Here is a 21723-nt window from a genome sequence, read left to right as displayed (position 1 = left end):
CGTGCAAATTGGCGCATTAAAAATAACCAGATTGCAGGAAATTAAGTCTTTGATGCTCAAAATTATCCGGGGGAGGATTTCCCCGGATAATTCTGAAAGCCGTGTAAATTTGTCCACCCCCATTTAATGTCGCATCCAATGCACAAATGAAACCTATGCACACATATATCTAAGTAACTTACAAGTCACAATCACCTATTTACATCTTAGTAATTTCACCAAAATATGGGTGCATTTTCTACAATGTGTCAGTGAACTCGAAAAGAGTATCTGCTCCTGAGCTGAGGCTTATTTGTTGCCTTGGGAGACGGGCAAAAAGAAAAGGTAGGCCCAGTGAACGAGCAAGACGATATTTATGGCTACGTAACGCCCTCTGGTGGGGACTCGCTTGTCGACAAGGGTAATGTCCCAATCCCGTGAACATCACATGAAAATTTTTCTGCAAAGTGAAAAAGTTGAACTTTCCAGTGACGTTGAGATAGCAGTGGAGATAACACAACAAACATTTACCGCTTCTACTGAAAGAGCACAATAAAGCTTTCTATAATATTACCACAATAAAGCTATTGCTTATGGCAGTTATCTTATCAGCTCGTCATATGAAGTCTCCTGTGTTGTGCACAATGGATCGTGAAACCGGGTTCAGAATCATACGACCACAGATATTAAACGGTAAAAAATCCACAGGGGACTTTTTGGAGAATGCTTGGTTACACAACAGTCTACATATAAATAGCCTATACCACATACTAAAGTAGGTCGTCTGTTTTTTTTAAATCATATATGCAATGAAAATGTTCATCTTTAGTGCATAATTTGAAGTTATTGGGTTATTTAGCAGTTATTACTCACTGATTTACATTCATGTCACAAAAAGGAGAGAAAAGACAACATGAAAGCAGATAAAAATATGAAAATGTGTTTTATGTTTGCTTGTCTTTGTTCATATTTCTCCTGTGGTTTGGGTACTGTCATGGTGAGTTTCATCCCGTAATGGCAGGAAAAACTGTTCATTTTAGTATGTGAATGTGTAGATCATGAGTTTGTTTTGTTCTCACTATTAGGGCTGTGCACGCAGATAGAATCTGAAACACATAACCTGTGAAAATAAAGAAGAAAGAACACTGTTCTGATGTAAAAGTGGGCATACAGGTTTATCTTGCAGTAGACTCATCAGATAACCAAAACCAAAAAAGCCCCACAAGCCATAATTATTTCAGTTTTACATCACTAAAGTCTGCAGGCTGTAGGCTAGATACTGTTAATCCCATTCAAAGTCTTATTTTTCATGGTAGAGTGCATAACCTCCCCCACCTCCATCCCCTGAAGTGAGGTGGAGCAGCATGTGACTGCCTCTACAAAAAAAAACTGGTGGGGGTATTGGGCGAGGATTTCAGCCAAGAATTCATAACATTTCTGGTTAATTTCTTGGTCTTGGTCTAACGTGAAAGATTGCTGTAATGTGGTCTCTGGAAATCATTTGTTTTCTTCTGTGTTTTGTACCCAGTTATCAACAGTTCCCCCGCTTGTGCGCAACTCAGGAAGCCCTGCGCACCAAGGAGTGCTGCCCGCCTTGGGAAGGAGACGGCTCGGCCTGCGGTGCCAGCTCGGGCCGGGGCACCTGCGAGGATGTGGTGGTCTCTGCGCACCCCGACGGGCCGCAGTACCCCTTCTCGGGATTGGACGACAGAGAGAAGTGGCCCTTGGTTTTCTACAACCGCACATGCCAGTGTACTGACAACTTTATGGGTTTTAACTGCGGGGACTGCATGTTTGGCTACTTTGGTGAGAACTGTAATGAGAGGAGAGAGTCTCTGAGGAGGAATATATTTCACCTGTCCAGGGCGGAAAGACTCAAACTCGTGTCCTACTTGAACCTGGCCAAGCAGACAATTAGCAGGGACTATGTTGTGGTGACGGGAACCTACAGGGAGATGCAAAACGGAACCAACCCGATGTTTGCCGAAGTGTCTGTGTATGACGTGTTTGTGTGGATGCATTACTACGTGTCCCGGAATGCGCTCTTAGGCGGGCCGGGGAATGTGTGGACCGATGTGGACTTTGCCCACTGGGCGCCTGCATTTCTCCCGTGGCACCGAGCATACTTGTTGCACTGGGAGCACGAGATCAGGAAGCTGACTGGAGACACGAGTTTCACCATCCCGTACTGGGACTGGAGGGATGCCCAGGGCTGTGACGTGTGCACAGACGAGCTGATGGGGGACCGGAGCACACAGGATCCCAGTCTTATCAGCCCCGGCTCGGTCTTCTCATCCTGGACGGTAAACGCGTTCACTTGCTCTCACTTAATTAAGGACGAGACAACCTTTCTTTACGCATACGGCAATTTTTTTAAACATAAAATATACAATAATCAACTATACAACAACTGCAATAATACAATACTGCTTTTGCAGTCAGCTTTTGGTCTCATACAGTCAACTCGGAGTAGGACTATTTTCAAAGTGTTCTAATTTCAAACACATTTTCTTTGCATGCTCTGTACTGTTTACTGTCTGTCTGCATCCACAGGTCCTGTGCTCCCAAGCCCAGGACTACAGTGCCAGAGGTGTGCTGTGCGATGCTACAGAAGAAGGGCCCCTGCGTCGTAACCCTGGAAACCACAATCGCAATTTAGTGGAACGACTACCAACTTCAGATGATGTGGAGTTCACGCTGAGTCTGACCAACTATGACACCGGACCAATGGACCGCAGTGCCAACATGAGCTTCAGAAACACTCTGGAAGGTCAGACCACATACACAAACCCAGACTGCAATTTACCTCTCTGCACTCCTATTTTTCACTATCACTCATATAGTCTTTGCTTTTACTGCGTTATTTTGATTCTCTGCCTGTCTCTGGGCACCTGAAATGTGTAGGCTGCCCTCGATTTCTTTGGTTATTTGCAGTTCATTTTGAGGCCTTTGAACTGATTTTTGCACATACAGTGAAAATGAAATTTGATTAAAATTAACCTCAAATTGGGGTCTCCAGTGTTAAAATTCACTCAGTAAAATGCATCACAACCCCCCCCCCCCCCCAAAAAAAACTAGTGTTTCTTGGGTTTACTAATATATAATACCTGTGTAGGATTAAAGTACCTTCAGGATTACAGCAGTGTATTTCCACAAATTCAGCTGTCATAGAAAGAAAGGGACTAATCGATAAACATTTACAGAAATGTGACAAAATAAAGTTTATCAGGTTGTTCGGACATGATGTTCCACCCAAACTGCATCAGTAACTTTGACTGTAAAAGCATCTTGAACCCTACTAGAAGGGATGGAAAGATATTCCCTTAATGAGCGTTTATGGTGATAACATAAAGCTCTGTCTAGCAGATTCGTCCAAAATCCTCAATAGCTGTGCAGTTGTGTTGAGAGCTGTTCCCTGCAAGGGCCACACCATATGATTTACATCATTTTCATACTTGCCAAACTAGTCAGTTAGCCCACATAGATCATGGAGAGTGCATTGTCATCCTCTCTTTTAAAATGTTTCATAAAAAGTGATAACTCAGAACAGTTTATCACTGTTTTGCAGTGATCCTTCCTCTTAAGGAGACAAGTGGATAGATAAACAGATCCACTCTATCCCCTTACTAAAGGGCTTAAGGTTTAAAATTTATCCATACATTTCCTTTGACTGGAGCTGTATAGCTATATAGCTATAGCTACATTTTCAGACTTCTGCATTGAAGTGACATGACTTATGTAAATAAAAACAGAATTTAATTTTGTGTAACATCAAAAACCCAACTACATGCTACTACAGTGGGGCAAAAAAGTATTTAGTCAGCCACCGATTGTGCAAGTTCCCCCACCTAAAATGATGACAGAGGTCAGTAATTTGCACCAGAGGTACACTTCAACTGTGAGAGACAGAATGTGAAAAAAAAATCCATGAATCCACATGGTAGGATTTGTAAAGAATTTATTCGTAAATCAGGGTGGAAAATAAGTATTTGGTCAATAACAACAATACAACTCAATACTTTGTAACATAACCTTTGTTGGCAATAACAGAGGTCAAACGTTTACTATAGGTCTTTACCAGGTTTGCACACACAGTAGCTGGTATTTTGGCCCATTCCTCCATGCAGATCTTCTCGAGAGCAGTGATGTTTTGGGGCTGTCGCCGAGCAACACGGACTTTCAACTCCCGCCACAGATTTTCTATGGGGTTGAGGTCTGGAGACTGGCTAGGCCACTCCAGGACTTTCAAATGCTTCTTACGGAGCCACTCCTTTGTTGCCCGGGCGGTGTGTTTTGGATCATTGTCATGTTGGAAGACCCAGCCTCGTTTCATCTTCAAAGTTCTTACTGATGGAAGGAGGTTTTGGCTCAAAATCTCACGATACATGGCCCCATTCATTCTGTCCTTAACACGGATCAGTCGTCCTGTCCCCTTGGCAGAAAAACAGCCCCATAGCATGATGTTTCCACCCCCATGCTTCACAGTAGGTATGGTGTTCTTGGGATGCAACTCAGTATTCTTCTTCCTCCAAACACGACGAGTTGAGTTTATACCAAAAAGTTCTACTTTGGTTTCATCTGACCACATGACATTCTCCCAATCCTCTGCTGTATCATCCATGTGCTCTCTGGCAAACTTCAGACGGGCCTGGACATGCACTGGCTTCAGCAGCGGAACACGTCTGGCACTGCGGGATTTGATTCCCTGCCGTTGTAGTGTGTTACTGATGGTGACCTTTGTTACTTTGGTCCCAGCTCTCTGCAGGTCATTCACCAGGTCCCCCCGTGTGGTTCTGGGATCTTTGCTCACCGTTCTCATGATCATTTTGACCCCACGGGATGAGATCTTGCGTGGAGCCCCAGATCGAGGGAGATTATCGGTGGTCTTGTATGTCTTCCATTTTCTGATGATTGCTCCCACAGTTGATTTTTTCACACCAAGCTGCTTGCCTATTGTAGATTCACTCTTCCCAGTCTGGTGCAGGTCTACAATACTTTTCCTGGTGTCCTTCGAAAGCTCTTTGGTCTTGGCCATGGCGGAGTTTGGAGTCTGACTGTTTGAGGCTGTGGACAGGTGTCTTTTATACAGATGATGAGTTCAAACAGGTGCCATTCATACAGGTAACGAGTGGGGGACAGAAAAGCTTCTTACAGAAGACGTTACAGGTCTGTGAGAGCCAGAGATTTTCCTTGTTTGAGGTGACCAAATACTTATTTTCCACCCTAATTTACGAATAAATTCTTTACAAATCCTACCATGTGAATTCATGGATTTTTTTTTTTCACATTCTGTCTCTCACAGTTGAAGTGTACCTCTGGTGCAAATTACTGACCTCTGTCATCATTTTAGGTGGGGGAACTTGCACAATCGGTGGCTGACTAAATACTTTTTTGCCCCACTGTATGTTTGTCAAGCTGATGAGACCCTTTTCATTTTATAGGATTTGGAGACCCTCGGACGGGGTTGGGAAACAGTTCTCGTTTGGGCATGCATGCTGCTCTACACGTGTACATGAACGGATCCATGTCTTCAGTGCAGGGCTCTGCGAATGATCCCATATTTCTGCTTCATCATGCGTTTGTTGACTGGTGAGAGACAGAAACACCTTAAAAACACAGAAAACCGTACATTTGCACTCAATGCTTGAACTTAACACTGGTACTGTATTTGTTTTTGTCCCTGTTAGCCTTTATGAGCAGTGGCTCAGGAGGCACAGACCATCTCCATCCCAGTATCCGGAGTCAAATGCTCCTATAGGGCACAACAGCGAATACCACATGGCACCAATCCTACCTCTGCACAGGAACAGAGACTTCTTCATTTCCAGCAAAGACCTGGGATATGAATACACCCACCTGCTAGATGCTAGTGAGTTACCCTATGATCGCCTATGCCAGTTCCTTCTTCTTCTTATTGTTCTCGTCTCCACTCATTGAATTTTGCCCTTAGGGGCTTAGGTCATTTACTTATCTTGGTTTATTGAAACCTAAAAAGTAAACTCTACTGTTTTGCCTACTTTGACATAACCAGCTATGTCCTCTTTGCAGGTCAAAAGCTAGCAGAATCATTGCACCCTTCCCTCGACGAGTTGCGGGACGTGTGGCCGTGGCTGCTTCTTGCAGGGCTTTGTGGAGGAACTTTGACAATAGCCATAGCTGCTGCGGTCCTAACTACAAAACGATGGTACAAAGGATCATCCTGGTTGCGTGCTAGAAGCTGGAAACATGCATTTGCTCTCCCTGAAAGACAACCACTTATCCGGAGCAATGAAATAGAGGAAACCAACCAACATAACTACCAAACAACTATGTGAAGGCAAAGCCTGTCTAGCTTAGCCTTATCGATCTATGAATTTTAATATAAAAGCACTGTGAATTTTTACTTTGAACTATATGCTAACTAAAAACAACTTCTATGATATCTGATATTTCCAATATATTTAACTGTATTACAAGTGGGAATAAAAACCTGTGCATGCAGTAACTTTCAAAAATGGATTATGGGCCATGTTAAGCTTTAAACATGTTCCTCCTACAACTGGTATCTTGTCAAACTCTACCAAGAAGATCATTTCTGACATGGTCTTTACAACGTTTATGGATTTTTTCAAGGGGCTGTTCCACAGTGACTCGTCACATTTATTCTCTAGATTTCATACAGTTTAGTTGATTACCTTGAAAATCAGGTCTGGAGTGTGTTGCATCAGCCATATATACACAAACATTTATTATGGTTTATTAAAAGCATGTCATGTGCATATATACACAACTGCAATTCAGAGTAAAGAGAAAAGTGTTTCATCAGAGCCTTTTTTTTTCTTTGTTATGTTTATGTGGGAGTTGACTGAACCACATTTTGATTAATGTTTGAATTGATTCATGTTTGTAATGTGAAAAATGTTTTTTGGAAGAGAGAGAGAAAAAGTTTTATCTGCTTAAAAGTGAAGAACCGAGACTTCAACAGCAACGGGATTAGGTTCAGATTTCTAACCTATGACGAATGCAATAGATTAAAAAAAACACAGTGACATTTGTAAAAGTCCTTGCAATTCCAAAAGTCGATGCAGTTCAAAAGCTTCTTTTGAAAGGTCACACCTACTTTTATCTAAAAAAAAAAAAAGCATTCAGCTTCCCACACTCGTTCACTCATGAAAGAGTGTGAGATTAAAACAAAACCCTGTTCTGCATATGTTATACACCCATACGCCAATTTATTAGGTACACCTATTCAGTTTCTTGGCAACGCTAATATCTAATCAGCCAGTCACATGGCAGCATATCAATGCATTTGCGGATGTAGAAATTGGTCAAGATGTCCCGTTTGAAGTTCACAGCGTGCATCAGAAATGGGTGGAAGGAAACATGAGTTTAAATCATCTGTGTGAAACAGAAATATGCTTTTGTTCTGTAGCTATGAGACTGAATGTACACTTGCTGACCACTTAAATAAGGTACATCTCTTTATTTATTTATTTTATGCATTTAGGCATTTAGACATAGCAAAGGTGACCTGCTGAAGTTCAAACCGAGCATCTGAATGGTGAAGAAAGGTGAAATAAGGATTAAATGACTTTGAATGTGTCATGGTTGATGGTGCCAGACATGCTGATGTGAGTGTTTCTGAAACTGCTGATCTACTGGGATTTTCCCTGCACAACCATCTCTAGGCTTTCCGATGCTTTCAGAGAATGGTTGGGAAAAAGAAAATGAGTTCCAATGAGCTTTGCCAAAAAATGCCTTGTTGACATCAGAGGTCAAAGGAAAAGACTAGTTCAAGCTATTAGGAAGGTAACAGCAATTTAAATAACTATATTACAAAACAGGGTATGCAGAAGGGCACTGCTGAATGCACACATTAAACCTTAAAGCAGATGGGCTACAGCAGAATAGAATAGAATAGCCTTTATTGTCATTGTACAGAGTACAATGAAATTGGAGTGCCACTCCCTTGGTGCAAGATTCAATAATAAATATAAATGTAAAATATAAAAAGTACAATAAAACAATCGCAAGTACTCAAACAATAGTAAGTACGATATATACAGGATAGCAGCATTAATATAATGACAGTATGAATAGCAGCATGATATAATGGCAGTGACGGTACGGTATAGCTAAGCAGGTTCAATTGTTTTTGTGCTTATTTACTATGGTGATAGCTCTGGGAAAGAAGCTATCCCTGAATCTGCTTGTCCTGGTTTTATGTGACCTGCACCGTCGGCCTGACGGTAATAGTTCAAACAGTTGATTGCTGGGGTGAGAGTGGTCCTTGATGATATTGCCAGCTCTGCTGAGGTACCGAGAGTTTGCAGTGACCTCCAGGCTGGGCAGAGAGCAGCCAGTGATCTTCTGGGCTGTGTTGATGACCCTCTGCAGTACTTTCCTGTCCACAGCTGAGCACCCTGCATACCATGTTGTTATGCTGTACGTTAGGATCCTCTCTATGGTGGCTCTGTAAAATGTCACCAGCAGCCTCTCCTTCAGGTTGTTCCTCCTGAGCACTCTCAGAAAGTGGAGACGCTGCTGGGCCTTTTTTACCACCGCCATGGTATTTGCAGTCCAGGAGAGGTCATCAGAGATCTGCACGCCCAGAAACCTCATGGAGTGTACCCTCCACACAGTTCCCATGAATGTAAAGTGGGGCCGGGTCTTCTCTGCCCTTCCTGAAGTCCAAGATAAGTTCTTTAGTTTTCGTGGTGTTCAGTTGGAGGTTGTTAACTGAACACCACTCAGTCAGTCTGTTGACCTCATCTCTGTAGTCCAACTCATCCCCCCTTGAGATGAGTCCAACCACTGTGGTGTCATCCGCGAACTTTATGATTGTGTTTGAGAGATGGGTAGGGGAGCAGTCGGATGTGTAGAGCGTAAACAGGAGGGGACTCAAAACACATCCTTGTGGAGACCCGGTGCTGAGTGCCCTGTCTGAGCAGCAGACAGGGTCACTGCTGTGAGCCAAGAATGGCTAGTTTTATGTTGGCAAACTTTGAGTCTATTAGTACCAAGTGATAATTGTTCAAATACCACAGCCTACCTGAGCGTATCCACCCTCTGATGGACACTTCCAGCAGGATAACACATCTCATCACAAACCTCAAATTATCTCACACCGGTTTCTTGAAAATAGCAACGCGGCCTCAATTTAATAGAGTACCACTGGGATGTGGTGGAATGGAAAATTCACATTATGCTTGTACTGATGCAATCATGTCAATATGAACCAAAATATCAGGAGGGTTTCCAGGTCCTTGGTGAATTTATGCCATGAAGAATAAAGGCTGTTCTGAAGGCACAAGGTTTATTTAGCAAGGTGTATATGTTAGAATTCAAACCATAGACAACCACTCCAGTTTTAAAATTTAATCTCAGAAGTTTATTTATTTTTTGGTCAGACAAACTGGTTCCCTTTCCTAGAACTTTACTTTTCCATTGCTTCTCCTTTTGCCAAATAACACTTCATACAATCTAAGCCTAGACACATGCTTTCTAGCATAGCATTTTATGATACAATATTTTGCTTAAAATACTTTGTATTTAATTGGCATTACAGTACATCCTCATTAAAACCACACTACTTTGTTTTGACAAGAAATAAGATAAATACAGTATCTGAAAGCAAAACTTGTACAAAATTTACATTGAGTGTAGTGAAGTAAAAAACATAATTTGGAGCAAATTTACAATTTTTACTGAGAAAAGTATGGATAGTTAGAGTGCATCTCCAAAGTATATCTCAAGATAATTCAGCTGTGATAGTTCTCGTCTCACAATTGATTCAGAATACATTTCATAAAACACAAGTTTGGATAACATATTGATGTAAGCGGACAAATCAAGACAATCCGGGGCAGCTTTTTGGTCTGATGTATTAAATTTATGAAAAACAAAAATGATTTTATTCCTGAAAATATGAGATCTGGTCACAGCCACGGTCCATTAGTGTGACATGGGTCTGCATGGGTGTGAAAGTGAGCAGAATTAAAACTGACAACTTATTTTAAGGCATGATGTAATTTTCCAGGGACTTCAGTGCAATTTAGCTGGGACTTGACTGGAAGCCTGCTGAAACTCAGTTTTTAAATCACTGTGGAAAAAAAATTATATATAAAAAAAAATAACGAAAGATTCTGTTACTACAAGTTGACCCCCCCCCCCCCCCCCCGGAAAAAAACCCCCACAAGGGAGGGAGGGAGAAAAATCAAGTTCTTTAATTTGAAAAACAAAAACACTGATGTTGTCAAAGAAAGGCTAAAGTTAAAGAGGTAACGAATTAACTGTGAGGAATGTGACCTTGGGTTCAGTTAAACATACACACCGTGTCTTTATTTTCAATCTTATCAGTCATCTTCATCTTCATCCTCGTCCTCACTGTCAGATTTTTGCTTCTCGCTCTCATTGGGTGGAGCAGGAGGAGGAGGAAGGTCCAGACGGGCCCAGGACATCGCCTCGGACTTCTTCATGGCTACCTCGATCTTGGCCGCCATCATGTTCACCAAACTTTTACTCACGTCTATCACCTGCAAGACAAAAAACTCCGTTAACAAACAGGGTGCGAAAGAAAAAAAATTAATTAAAAAAAATTTAAATTTGCTATTTTTCTTGTTGGTTTCAATTACATCACAATTAAAGAAAATAAATGAGTTCAAACTGAATGAAACATAATAATAAATAAGACTTACTCCCCAAAGGCTGATTTTCTGCTCAAATTCCTTCTCTCCATCAAATATAATGTGTATGTCGAGCTGAAGGAGAAAAGCAAAAATCAGCATTAGATAATAAGAAGGAAAAAAATCCAAACTCAAGATGTTTTGATATGAAGAGGAACGATCGGATAGACTCACCGTAGTGCTGTTGGCATCCACATAGCTTAGCTCTGGGACTGCATTCTTGGCATAGATAGAAATGATGACCTGCGTCCCAGTCTGGTGCCAGTCAAACCGACACGGGACCACCTTCTTACCCTGTAAAGAATTTTCATACAAGACAAATGTTCAAATTCAGCTCTTCAGCCTCTGCCAGCAGACACCACTAGATGGAGTCACAGGTGAGTTTCCTTTATGCAGGCCTGCACACATAAATGATTACTTGCTGCCAAGCTGGCACACCTACCGCATCTTTTTTCCTCCATAGATGTGTTCCCTTTGTACAGCCCTCTTGAGAGAGGAAGGTATTAAAGTCTGAGGTTTTCCTTTTACAGCAGCTCCAGTATTTCATCCTGGAGATGCAGGAAAGATATAACACCTGCTGGATTTTTAGCAGTCAATAACTTGTCACTCAAGAGAAAAGGTAAACAAGACTAACAGGAGAATCATAATGGTGCCTTCATGTTTCTTTTACAGAGAGCAGATCTAATATTCCGCATTAATGTAAGAAACACATTTGGAAAGGAATCGGGTGAATTTAGCACTCTCTACATAATAATTTGAAAACGCGATAAGTAATACTAACCCTTCGTGAAAGATGGGAAATCCAGCATGGTATAGGCACACATCCGAATCACTTGCAGGTCCTTCAAAACTCTGAGGATAACAAGAACAGTTGAGCCCTCAACAAACACAAACACTTTTTTTGCTTTTTTGTCAGGCGAAAAAATGCAAATGAGGCAATTAGCTCTTTTTTAACCATTAAATGTCTTGAGTTAAAGTTTAAGAATTCCAACTTTGTTACTTCAACTCTTGTTGAGTCTGAAGGCACCCAACAACAACTTCCTCAACTGTCCTGCTTATAAAAATCTAAAGCTCAGCGGGGGAAATAATTATTTGATGCCCCGCTGAATTTGGAAGTTTGCTCACTGAAAAGAAATAAACAGCCTCCAATTTTTATAGTAGTTTCATATTTAATGGAGAGAGACAGAATATCAACCATAAATCCATGGAAACAAACAAACAAAAAAATCCCACATTACATAAAAGTTAGAAGTGATTAGAGTGTAATTCTAATTAGAATTAAGTATTTTATTCTGATACTGTCAAATGTTGGACGAGAACCTCCTTCAATCAGCCAGAACACTGAAGATGAATATTCCAGAATTACAAAGACCCAAAATATACTGCTAACACAACAAAGGAGTGGCTAGCTGGTCTTTATACCCCAGTCCTATAGAAAATCTATGGAGAGAGCTGAAGCTTGGAGTTGCTTATTAGGAGCATAGAAAACAAAAGGACTGAGTTTCTGTAATAAGGCGTGAGAAAAAAAAAAAAAAAAAAAAAATCACTTCTGAGATATGTGCAAACCTGGTGACCAAATACAGGAAACATCTTACTGCTGTGCTTGCCAACAAGGGTTTTTCCACAAAGTACTAATTCATGTGTTTTGGGGAGATTAAATACTTTTTTCACCCAATGACATTCAAAAACAATTTAGAACTTTTATGCATTTTTTTTCTGGAAATGACAGTCTCTTAATTACTTTGCAACTCAGCAAACGATCATTTCCACTGTAATAGTCTATGTACCAATGTTTTAGAAAAATAGTTCCTGCTAAAAAAGTCCAAAAAAGTACCAATCCAGGCTTCTACAAAGACCCAATCTTATGGATAAACTAAAAGCAAGAAACCCTTGAGAAAATGTGTTGTGGCTTTCAAGCAAACAAGTTAAAGTACAATTATGTAAATCACTACAATCCCACTCTAAGCTTCTACTACGCATGTCAATGACAATTTTACTCACAATTTCTGTTCTAATCTTAGAGTTTCTGCTCTGACAGACTCGATTAGCTTGAGCCCCCAAAAACTTAGCTTTATATCTATCTCAGAGAAAATGCAGAGACAGAGGAAAAAGATCCACTTCCCCCTTTTCAGAGAGCAGTTTTGCAATACTATTTATCACGAACAACTCGGAATTACACATATACTTACAAAGAAACAATACAACCTATGAAACAAATGTGACTTCATACATTAAAGCTGCTGTTAGTACTTACTTTAGTACAGCCTCCGTTTTTACAGGACGTTCCAATTTTGATCTCGTCACTTTCTTCCTCTATAAAGACAAAATAATTGAGCCCATGAAGAAAATTATAAAACAGTACATTGACTCTTATGAAGCTTTAACTCAAATTCTATTATGTGAATGACACAGACGATGGCAGCTTCCCAGCAGAAGTCCTACTGACACCATCACCTTTCTGTCTAAAATGTAAGAGGTAATGAGAGAAACAGAAAAATACAAAAAACAAATTCAGCTCTTACCTTTTGTCTCTTCAGCATTTTCAGTTAGTTTAAGTTTCTCCAGTGCCTGCTTCAGAGATGCAGAGACTTTATGCTGCAATCTCACCGCTGGCTCATCAGGACTATAACAACAAATATATATTAAAATACTATAAGGAAAACAAAACAAAAATGTGCTTCTGTGTGCAGTAATCATTTGGAAGGGTGATTTTTGGTGCAAACCCAATCTAGGATCTATACTCTGCTTGAGAAGGGCTTTAATATTTCAGTGTTAAGTGCTTGAGCCTGTCCACTTTCTTTTAACAGTGGGGGAAACCACCCAGGTTATAAAACAAAACCCCAAACCTTGGTAAGAACACTTCAGAGTATCCCGTTGATGCTTAGCTTAGCATTGAAGATTTAAGTCCTAAAAATACCCTGTAAACAGAGCTTATTTTTCATGACAATTTAGTTGCCTTGACTTTAGATTTAACCAAACAGTAATCCGTTCAGCCTTAGGTCCAAGTGCAACACAGAACACACACACAAAAAAAAAATGACAACACAGAAACATGATGCCTCCAGAAATGGCTATCGCTCACATGAAAGCATTAAAAAACATAAAAATATGGCTGATGCCAACCTTGGTCTGCATATCGCCTCCTGAGGTTTCGGTGCAGAGATGATGTACTCATTAAACTTTGGCTTTTGGTCCTCTAACTCCTTCTTTTCTCCTGAAGATGTCACATCTGGTTTCACCGGCTCAGGGGGCTTCTCTTTGTTGTGGGGACCTTTTGTACAGCCCTGTGAGGAGAAGGTCACCGTGTTGGACTCGCACAAAATAAAAGCTCAGGCTGTTTTGGCCATGGCAAAGGTGCCAGTCAATAACTATGAAACAACAGACAACAGAGACATCACCATGGAGAATAGAGCAGAGAAAACGACTAAGGTTAAACAGAGAACTTACAACAATGCTGAGGAAGTCTGAGAAGTCAGTAGTTCTTCTCTTGCAGCAAGACCATCCCTGAAGGAAATAACAGAAACATTAGCTTTGATCAAATAACAGGAAGAGGACACAAGCTAGCTGTGCATTTTCGGGTGCTTTACCTTCAAGGCATCGTGGAATACTGGGACTCCTGGATGATAGGTGCAGCCATCTGTGAAAACAAAATGCATCTTTGATTAACTTTGGGGAGAAATCGTGTAGTTGTGGGAACAATGACTGTTTACAAGTCTGCTCTAAATAGCCGCTGTGGAAAAGTGTACGTTTGTTTTGAAAAATGCTGACTGTAGTTGTAGAAAAGTAGCCCGAACGCTTTAGGGAGCTTTATGTAATGATGGGTAGTTTGCAGTCAAGTTTGGCCACTCAGAGTATTTATTAAAAGGTACTCAGAATGATTTAAAGACATAATGCAAAAAATTTGAACTGACATTCTAATATGTGCATATGTAAACTGTAGGATTAAAACAACAACAACAACAACAACATATATACCAATAACTACAAGAAGTGTTTACCGGAAAGACAGAATGGCATGAACATCCTTAGTGTTCAAAAAACAAATTTTTATTACTTGAGCAATCTACAAAGCACAAAGTACAATATATACATACACATTTAACCAATATATTAAAATGAGTATGACTATTTGAAAATAACAGATTTGTGATGCACTTTAGTCACACTACCATCATCATTATTTGAGGTTTTACTGTAACTCGTATTCTATTTTCATCATCTACTCTTTAAAAATAAATCGCTGCAGAACGAATAAAGGAAATTGGCCGGTGGGTACCAATCTGTGCTTCCTGACTTTGACACACCTCTTGCATACCTCTGAAGGTAAAGATAATATACTCTACCGTTATGAGAAAAGAAGCATCCCATTAAAATGGTAATCAGACTGGACTCCTACACAGGGGGTGTACACAATGTTAGATTACTTGAGGATAGAGGTGGACCATTCTAAAGAAAGGAAATAAGTCACGTTGAGGTTTCTGTCGTGGGAGCTGAAGACAAAATTGCGATCTTGAATTTTATTTATTTATTTTTCAATGTGGCTTCATATAAACACAAACAACACATCTGTTACAAGGAGAATGGTGTGGCTTATAATGACAGCGATCGTCTTCCTACTCCACAGTATTTGTGGGTTTTGTAAGGTGACTGAAAATGCACATTTTTTAAAGAAGACAAAAAAGGGTAGAATTTAATTAGTTATCCTTTACATGCATGAAATATTAATAATCACAAATTCACCATATGTCAAATAAAAACTGGACTTTAACTGTATAACAGGCTGGAAACACCAACTGATCTTTGGGCCTCCTTTAAATTTTTAAGGTCTATGTCGTAGATCTATATTTTGCTAAAATTTAAAAAAGGTGTTTACATGTACCTCTTCTGGGTACATGCAAACACATCATGTTTGCCTGTGTAAAATGTCCTGATTTCTAACTGGTTGCTCCACCTGCTCTCGCTTTCACATATCGATGTTTAGCTGCTGGCAGTGAACACTCTGGGCTCAAAACACAGTTTGGCTTCCCTCAAGGGTAAGCCTGGCAGTCAGAAAAAAAAAGATAATGATAAATACATTGCACTTCTTTTCATTCACTGTGTGTATCGCGGAGGAAGTAGTTTCCCCCTACTAATTTTACATCTTTGACTGTCAAGGGAAGACATGCGGGATATACAACTGCTTATTGAAACATGCTCCAAGTACAGAAAACACTATCAAATATAGAAACCATGTAGGCTAACCAGCAGATGGAGTATCATCCGAGTTATGAGAATGATTATTAGTTCAACTTCCAACATCAGGGTCAGACAGCCAACCTCAGTAACCCCAAAAGTCACAAGGGAGCTCATCGCTTTTAGTTGGTGCATGTCAGAGTGTTATCTGTGTTTGTAACTGATTTAATCACAAATACGTTTCATAATACAGAAGCACTTGTTACCTAAATGTGCATGTATTTACTTGTATTTTAAGGTTAGCCCCCCCTCCCTCCCCGTTGTTGTGCTGGTATTTTTTAAGGCTTTTCTTGTATATATTTTCTTGCACACTGTGGTGACTCTTTTAATAAGTAGTTAACTGCCTACTGGTCCCACTCGTCTCTTCAGTTTTCTCTTTAAATTGTTTGCATTGATTATGGAAAGCAGTTAAAAGCGAGCTAGCATCTACTTTCTTCTAAAGCCAAGTGGAAAAGTTCAACGACTCACAATAATTAATAATTCAGTCACATAATTACCAGCCGGATGAACTAAGATCACTATAAGGGATGCCGATTGTAAGCAAGTGATTAAAACTTCCAACGTTGAATTGAAAATGTGACTGCCGCATTCACACTACTTGTATGGCTACACATGTAACGTTGTATACGTGAATAACGATCTTTAGATACTTTATGTGGAAGGAACCGGCTTTCTGAAACTTTAAACCGCTTACAGCGTCCGCACAACCGTCCCGCAAAGTCTAACGTTGCCTTTTAATCGCAGGAGCTTAACATGCTAACTACAGCATGATAAAACTAACTCACAGAGGGCCCGTGTGTTATTTATCAGATATAAAACGAAGGAAACGAATGAATTAAGTTGAACAGCTAACTGACATAAGGTTAGCAACACGGGCCCATCGGGCCTGCTCACGGTAGAAATTTCCAGATGATGAGAGGTTAGCTTGCTAACACTCAGGGAACATACAATGGACATCGATAGTAAAGTAAGACCACTCACCGGCTGGGTTATTTTCTGGATCAAATCGTTGTCCACATCCCTTATTATAACACAAAACAGACATAGTGACTGGTGGGAGAAGTACAACGAATGATCAGATTTCTAACTAACCACTACAGAGCTCGTGTGTCAGAGAGCTCGCCGCCGTTTGCTTTAAGGTGTTGAACATTACACTTCCGGATGTTGTCGGCTGCACTCGGCAAAGATCGGCGCTTGCCCGCCACCACCTCCAGCCTGTGAGCGCACTCCGGTCCCACACAGGCGACAGCTGATGCTGGCCGCTTCCAAACTTGCAATAAGCGACATCTTCTCTGGTTCACATCTCTCTCGGACTTTAACCTTATAGAAAACGAATGTAGAACTTATCTAATCTTAGTTTGGTTGTAACTATTGCAAATGCAAGCCGGGATAGCCCTCTGCACTCAGGCTTACAGTTATCAGGGGCATGGAACGGGGGCAATAGCTATATAGTTTTACGAGGATAGCTGCAGTGTACTAGATAACTGCCTATCGGGATATATCTAAAGGCTTTTTTTCGCGCATCCATAAGCGGCCATTTTGCCTTTCTTTCTTTTCTTTTTTGTAATTATTGAGTGAGAATGGGACAGGATTTAATTTCACTGATTGCATCGGTTTCATCTAAAGGTAGGTCACTTTGCAATGTGTAAGTGAAGTCTGTACAAATGTATGCAGTACCGGTACTTAAGCGACACACTGTAGCAACAAAGTGTAAGTTAATAAACTCGTGGATTTTGCAGAGACGCGTTTCACTGGATTACTGCAGGACACGATTGTGCAGATCTCCCGGCATAGCCTCTCAGCAGGGATGTTGATGTTAAATCGCTGGATTGTGATTGAAGATTTATTTATTTATTTATTTATTGCTGGTACAGTCCTATCTATAGATCCGATATATTTCAGTGTTTCTCGAAGTTGAGTCACGATCATGTAGAGACCTATGGTTTAGGTGAATGGCACGGTATCTAAAGCAATAGTTAAAAAACAGCAATAAAAATTTGTAGGCAACAGAAGAAGAAAAGATTTTTAAACTTCTTTGTTTTTATTATTTTGCCCTTTTTGTTGTCTGACACTTGTTAAATTGGTTTTTTAATTGGTTGTCTGTGCTTTCACAATGATGTGTTTGTTGTAATTATGTTCTACTTTCTGAAAATATCACAGCCCTGCTTGTCTCTGTTAAAGGAGTCTTTATTATTATGACCCCTGTTATTTTATTTAGATGACATGATGTGTTTCTGTGAGACTGTGCAAATGAGCTGTGGTTTGAAGTTGATTCGTTGCTTCACAGCCTTTCTCATTGTTTCAATGCAAAGTGTGAGCATCATCATATCAATGTAGTGATAATAACTCCCTCTAAAATGTTTTTGTGCCTGATCATCCAAAGTTTTTTTTTTTTTATCAGCAGAACACACATTCCTACTGAATGACCAACTAAAATCAAGTCCTTTATTTTAATTGTGATTCTTTCCAAATACAGGGTGACTGGATGATGGGATAGTGATGAAGCCCAATCGGTGGGGAAATATGCACCCCCTGCCCAGCTTCTCTCTTCCTTTCCTTTTTATTTTCTTTTTCTTCTTCCTCTTCATATGTTTCCACTCAACCCGTGCCCAGCTTCTGACAGATTCTAGAGCAGGGCAACGCTTGCTGCTCTTCACTCAGCCTGCATATAATGTGTCCATTTTTGAGAACTCTGCTGCAAGAACCTATACCAAAAGTGAAGCCAAAATGGGCATCATTCTCGGGCCACCTTGGTCTTTTGAGATAAAATACTCCATTGTGTTGGGAGACAGTGAAGGCATCTTTCAGGCTGAAGATTTTGTAATGGGAGATTTTTGTTTTCTCCGCATATGCACTAATGGAGGTAGTGGTGCTATACTGAATCGGGAAGTACAGGATAATTACACTCTGACAGTTAAGGCCTCGGCCCCAGGAGGCCTAGAGGCTTTAACCACTGTTTATATCAAGGTCTTGGATACAAATGACCTTCGACCTCTATTTTCCCCAACTTCCTACGCATTTGTTGTTTCTGAGAGTGCCCCTCTGGGTGCCAGCATAGGACGTGTGACAGCCACAGATGCTGACGTAGGCTCGAATGGAGAGTTTTACTACTTTTTCAAGAATAAAATAGATCTTTTTGCTGTTCATCCGACGAGCGGGGTCATCACCCTGACTGGTCGACCAAGGATGGACAAACAGGACCGATTTGAGCTGGAGGTACAGGTGGTTGACAGAGGGATGAAACTCTATGGGAACAGTGGTATCAGCAGCACAGCAAGGCTTGTACTAACTGTGCAGCGAGTAAATGAATTTGCTCCCGTTCTTAGTGCAGTCGCTGTTGTTCCATCGTGGGAAGAAAAGAATCCCGTGTATGCAGTAATTAATGTGGAGGACAAAGATGAAGGAATATCCGGAGATATAGAGTGGGTGTCCATCATTGAGGGGGATCCCTTCGAGCAGTTTGTGGTTGATCGTTCGCCTGTTGGGAATGAGTACAGAGTTAAAACGTCGGAAGCTGTCAGCTGGGATACATTCCCCTATGGCTGCAACTTAACATTTCAGGCCAAGGACAGAGGTATGCCTCCCAAGTTTTCTAATACCCAAATTGTTCAGTTGTTGGTTACAAAACCGGACCCAGTGATGGCGAGTTTTGAAAAAGATGTTTATATAGTCACGCTGAGTGAAATCGCTCCCCCAGGCTCTGTTATAGCGGTGGTGAAAATATCCCCGGCTCCTCTGAGAGTCAATTACAGCTTCAGCAACCCTTCAGATCCAGTGTACTTTGATATAAACCCTTTGACTGGAGTTATTATGACCACCAGGCAGCTTACAAGGATATCACAGGATTTCATGGTGATGGAGGTAGTTGATATGATAAGTGAGCAGCGAACAAGTGTCCAAATTCAAATCGAGGATGCTAATGACAACTCTCCAGTGTTCAACAAGCCATTCTACAATATTGTCGTCAACGAGAGCGTACCTGTAGGTACTGTTGTCCTTGTGGTCTCTGCTGTGGATGATGATAAAGGGGAGAATGGGTATGTAAGTCACACTATTAGTGGTGAACAGTCTCTTCCATTTAGCATAGACCAGAAAACAGGGGAGGTGAGAATTACTAGAGATCTGGACTTTGAATCATCAGATGATATCTACACTTTCGCAGTGCGTGCCTCTGACTGGGGTTCACCCTACAGAAGGGAGAGTGAGGTTAATATCACCATACGTGTAATAAATATCAACGACAATCAGCCTCTTTTTGAGAAGGTTTCTTGCAGAGGGATGATAAGCCGTGATTTCCCTGTCAACCAGACTGTTGTCACCTTGTCAGCAATTGACATGGACGAGCTAGGACTAGTTGAGTACAAGATACTCTCTGGGAATGAGTTAGATTATTTTAACTTAAATCCAGACTCTGGGGCTTTGTCACTGAAAAGATCGTTAGCAGTGGATAGTTTAAAAAGTGGTGTATTCAACTTCAAAGTTGTTGCAACAGATGGAGAGATGTTCTCTGATCCCACATTTGTGAATATATCAGTGGTGAGGGGTAGGATTCCCCCCAGAGGGTTCAACTGCAAAGACACAAGGGTAGCCCAGCTTTTGGCAGAAAAAATGCTCTCAAAGGCATCTGCTATGGCTAGACCGAGACCAGATGAGAGCTACACAGATATTTTCTCTACGAACAAACAGCCTCCACAGTTTGAAGCCTTGCCTACAAGCATTCTCGTGAGAGAAGACCTCATTCCCGGTGCCAGTGTATTTCAGGTGCGAGCGCGAGATGGTGACACAGGCTTTAATGGCCGTGTTCTCTTTTCCATTTCTGATGGTAACAAAGAAAACTGCTTCAATATAAACATGGAGAGTGGGCTGATAACTATACTGCGGCCACTCGACCGTGAACGAGTGGATCGTTACTTCCTTAATATCACCATCTATGATCAGGGCATTCCTCAGATGTCCAGTTGGAGATTACTGACAGTGATCATTGAGGATACAAACGACAATGACCCTCAGTTTTATCAGGACAGCTACTCTGCCCTTGTTTCAGAAAACTCAGCCATTGGCATGGAGGTTATAACCATCACTGCATTTGACAGAGACATGGGTCAGAATGGACAGCTCTCCTATATAATGCTCACCAGTGTTCCTCAGTTTGGGATTGACAGTGAAACTGGAAGTGTATTTGTTGCTAGCCAGCTGGATAGAGAAACATTTCCAATATTCATATTGAAGATTGAAGTCAGAGACATGGCTGAAAGAGGCACTCGAAGGTCCTCAGTGACTACTCTAAGTGTAATCTTGGAGGATGTCAATGATTGCGCTCCAGCTTTCATCCCTACCAGCTATAGTGCTCGAGTACTAGAGGATCTCCCGCCCGGGACTGTGATTACCTGGGTGCAGGCTCAGGACCCAGACATTGGACCTGGAGGACAAGTTCGATATTCCTTAATCAATGACTTTAATGGCACTTTTGAGGTAGGTGATGACACAGTGTGAACAGAATCTTGCACACGTTAAGATTTTTATTTTTACATTTATTGAAGTATAGATTGTTTATGATGTAATTCTTTTTTATAGATCGGTCCTATAAGTGGGGTATTGAGAATTAGAAAGGAGTTGGACTTTGAGAAACAACAGTTTTTCAACCTGACGCTGCTTGCTGAAGACAGAGGAATCCCCAGCCTTAGGAGCCAGACGTTTGTGGAGGTAGAGGTGCGTAGCACACATGCTCAAATATTCTACATCTCAGGGATCACCATAGCAGATCATCTGCCTCTATCTCACCCTATCCCTAGCACCTGTCACATGTCCTCCTTTACTTCATCCATAAATCTTGTGTGTGATCCTAACT

The 21723-nt window shown here is 41.0% G+C and overlaps 3 protein-coding genes across 5 annotated transcripts in view; 2 read left to right on the top strand and 1 right to left on the bottom strand.

The window, feature by feature from the left end:
• Positions 1–1356: 1356 nt before the first annotated feature.
• LOC146660694 (tyrosinase-like) lies at positions 1357–6783 on the top strand. Its single transcript, XM_085420682.1, has 5 exons — positions 1357–2282; positions 2533–2749; positions 5421–5568; positions 5667–5848; positions 6028–6783. Exons 1-5 carry the CDS (start codon positions 1461–1463, stop codon positions 6291–6293), a joined length of 1635 nt encoding a protein of 544 aa, XP_085276808.1. The 5' UTR covers positions 1357–1460; the 3' UTR covers positions 6294–6783.
• A 2543-nt stretch (positions 6784–9326) lies between these two features.
• Positions 9327–17038, bottom strand: chordc1b (cysteine and histidine-rich domain (CHORD) containing 1b). Of its 3 annotated transcripts, XM_085420680.1 has the most exons (12): positions 16857–17038; positions 14231–14280; positions 14091–14147; positions 13767–13927; positions 13166–13266; positions 12898–12956; positions 11425–11495; positions 11086–11191; positions 10818–10937; positions 10656–10718; positions 10292–10493; positions 9327–10060 (listed from the first exon to the last, which is right to left on the bottom strand). In XM_085420680.1, the coding sequence occupies exons 1-11, from the start codon at positions 16918–16920 to the stop codon at positions 10314–10316; spliced, it is 1032 nt and encodes a 343-aa protein (XP_085276806.1). In that variant the 5' UTR covers positions 16921–17038; the 3' UTR covers positions 9327–10060; positions 10292–10313. The 3 variants fall into 3 exon arrangements, with proteins under 3 accessions (XP_085276806.1, XP_085276805.1, XP_085276807.1); XM_085420679.1 differs by having other exon boundaries at positions 9327–10493; XM_085420681.1 differs by lacking the exon at positions 16857–17038 and adding an exon at positions 14987–15926 and having other exon boundaries at positions 9327–10493.
• A 123-nt stretch (positions 17039–17161) lies between these two features.
• The window catches only part of fat3b (FAT atypical cadherin 3b), a 67700-nt gene continuing 63138 nt past the window's right edge, over positions 17162–21723 (top strand). The window contains exons 1-3 of the mRNA XM_085420678.1: positions 17162–17501; positions 18352–21347; positions 21450–21584. Coding sequence (XP_085276804.1) covers positions 18375–21347; positions 21450–21584 — 3108 coding nt within the window. The 5' untranslated portion in view covers positions 17162–17501; positions 18352–18374. The remainder of the gene's footprint in view (positions 17502–18351; positions 21348–21449; positions 21585–21723) is intronic.

This window comes from Rhamphochromis longiceps, linkage group LG10 (genome assembly GCF_057381845.1).
Source record: "Rhamphochromis longiceps isolate RC_006_pf linkage group LG10, R_longiceps_female_GT1.1, whole genome shotgun sequence".
Lineage (NCBI taxonomy): Eukaryota > Metazoa > Chordata > Actinopteri > Cichliformes > Cichlidae > Rhamphochromis > Rhamphochromis longiceps.
This window is presented reverse-complemented; position numbering and strand designations above follow the sequence as displayed.

Excerpts from the sequence above, each read along its gene's own strand:
- chordc1b (XM_085420679.1), bottom strand. The coding sequence starts at position 16,920 with ATGTCTGTTTTGTGTTATAATAAGGGATGTGGACAACGATTTGATCCA. Across the intron at positions 13,928-14,090 it reads CAGACTTCCTCAGCATTGTT|GGCTGTACAAAAGGTCCCCA; the intron begins GTAAGTTCTCTG and ends TTCTCCTCACAG. Across the intron at positions 10,938-11,085 it reads TATGGAGGAAAAAAGATGCG|GGTAAGAAGGTGGTCCCGTG; the intron begins GTAGGTGTGCCA and ends AATTCTTTACAG.
- LOC146660694 (XM_085420682.1), top strand. The coding sequence starts at position 1,461 with ATGTGGTCTCTGGAAATCATTTGTTTTCTTCTGTGTTTTGTACCCAGT. Across the intron at positions 2,283-2,532 it reads CGGTCTTCTCATCCTGGACG|GTCCTGTGCTCCCAAGCCCA; the intron begins GTAAACGCGTTC and ends CTGCATCCACAG. Across the intron at positions 5,569-5,666 it reads CATCATGCGTTTGTTGACTG|CCTTTATGAGCAGTGGCTCA; the intron begins GTGAGAGACAGA and ends TGTCCCTGTTAG.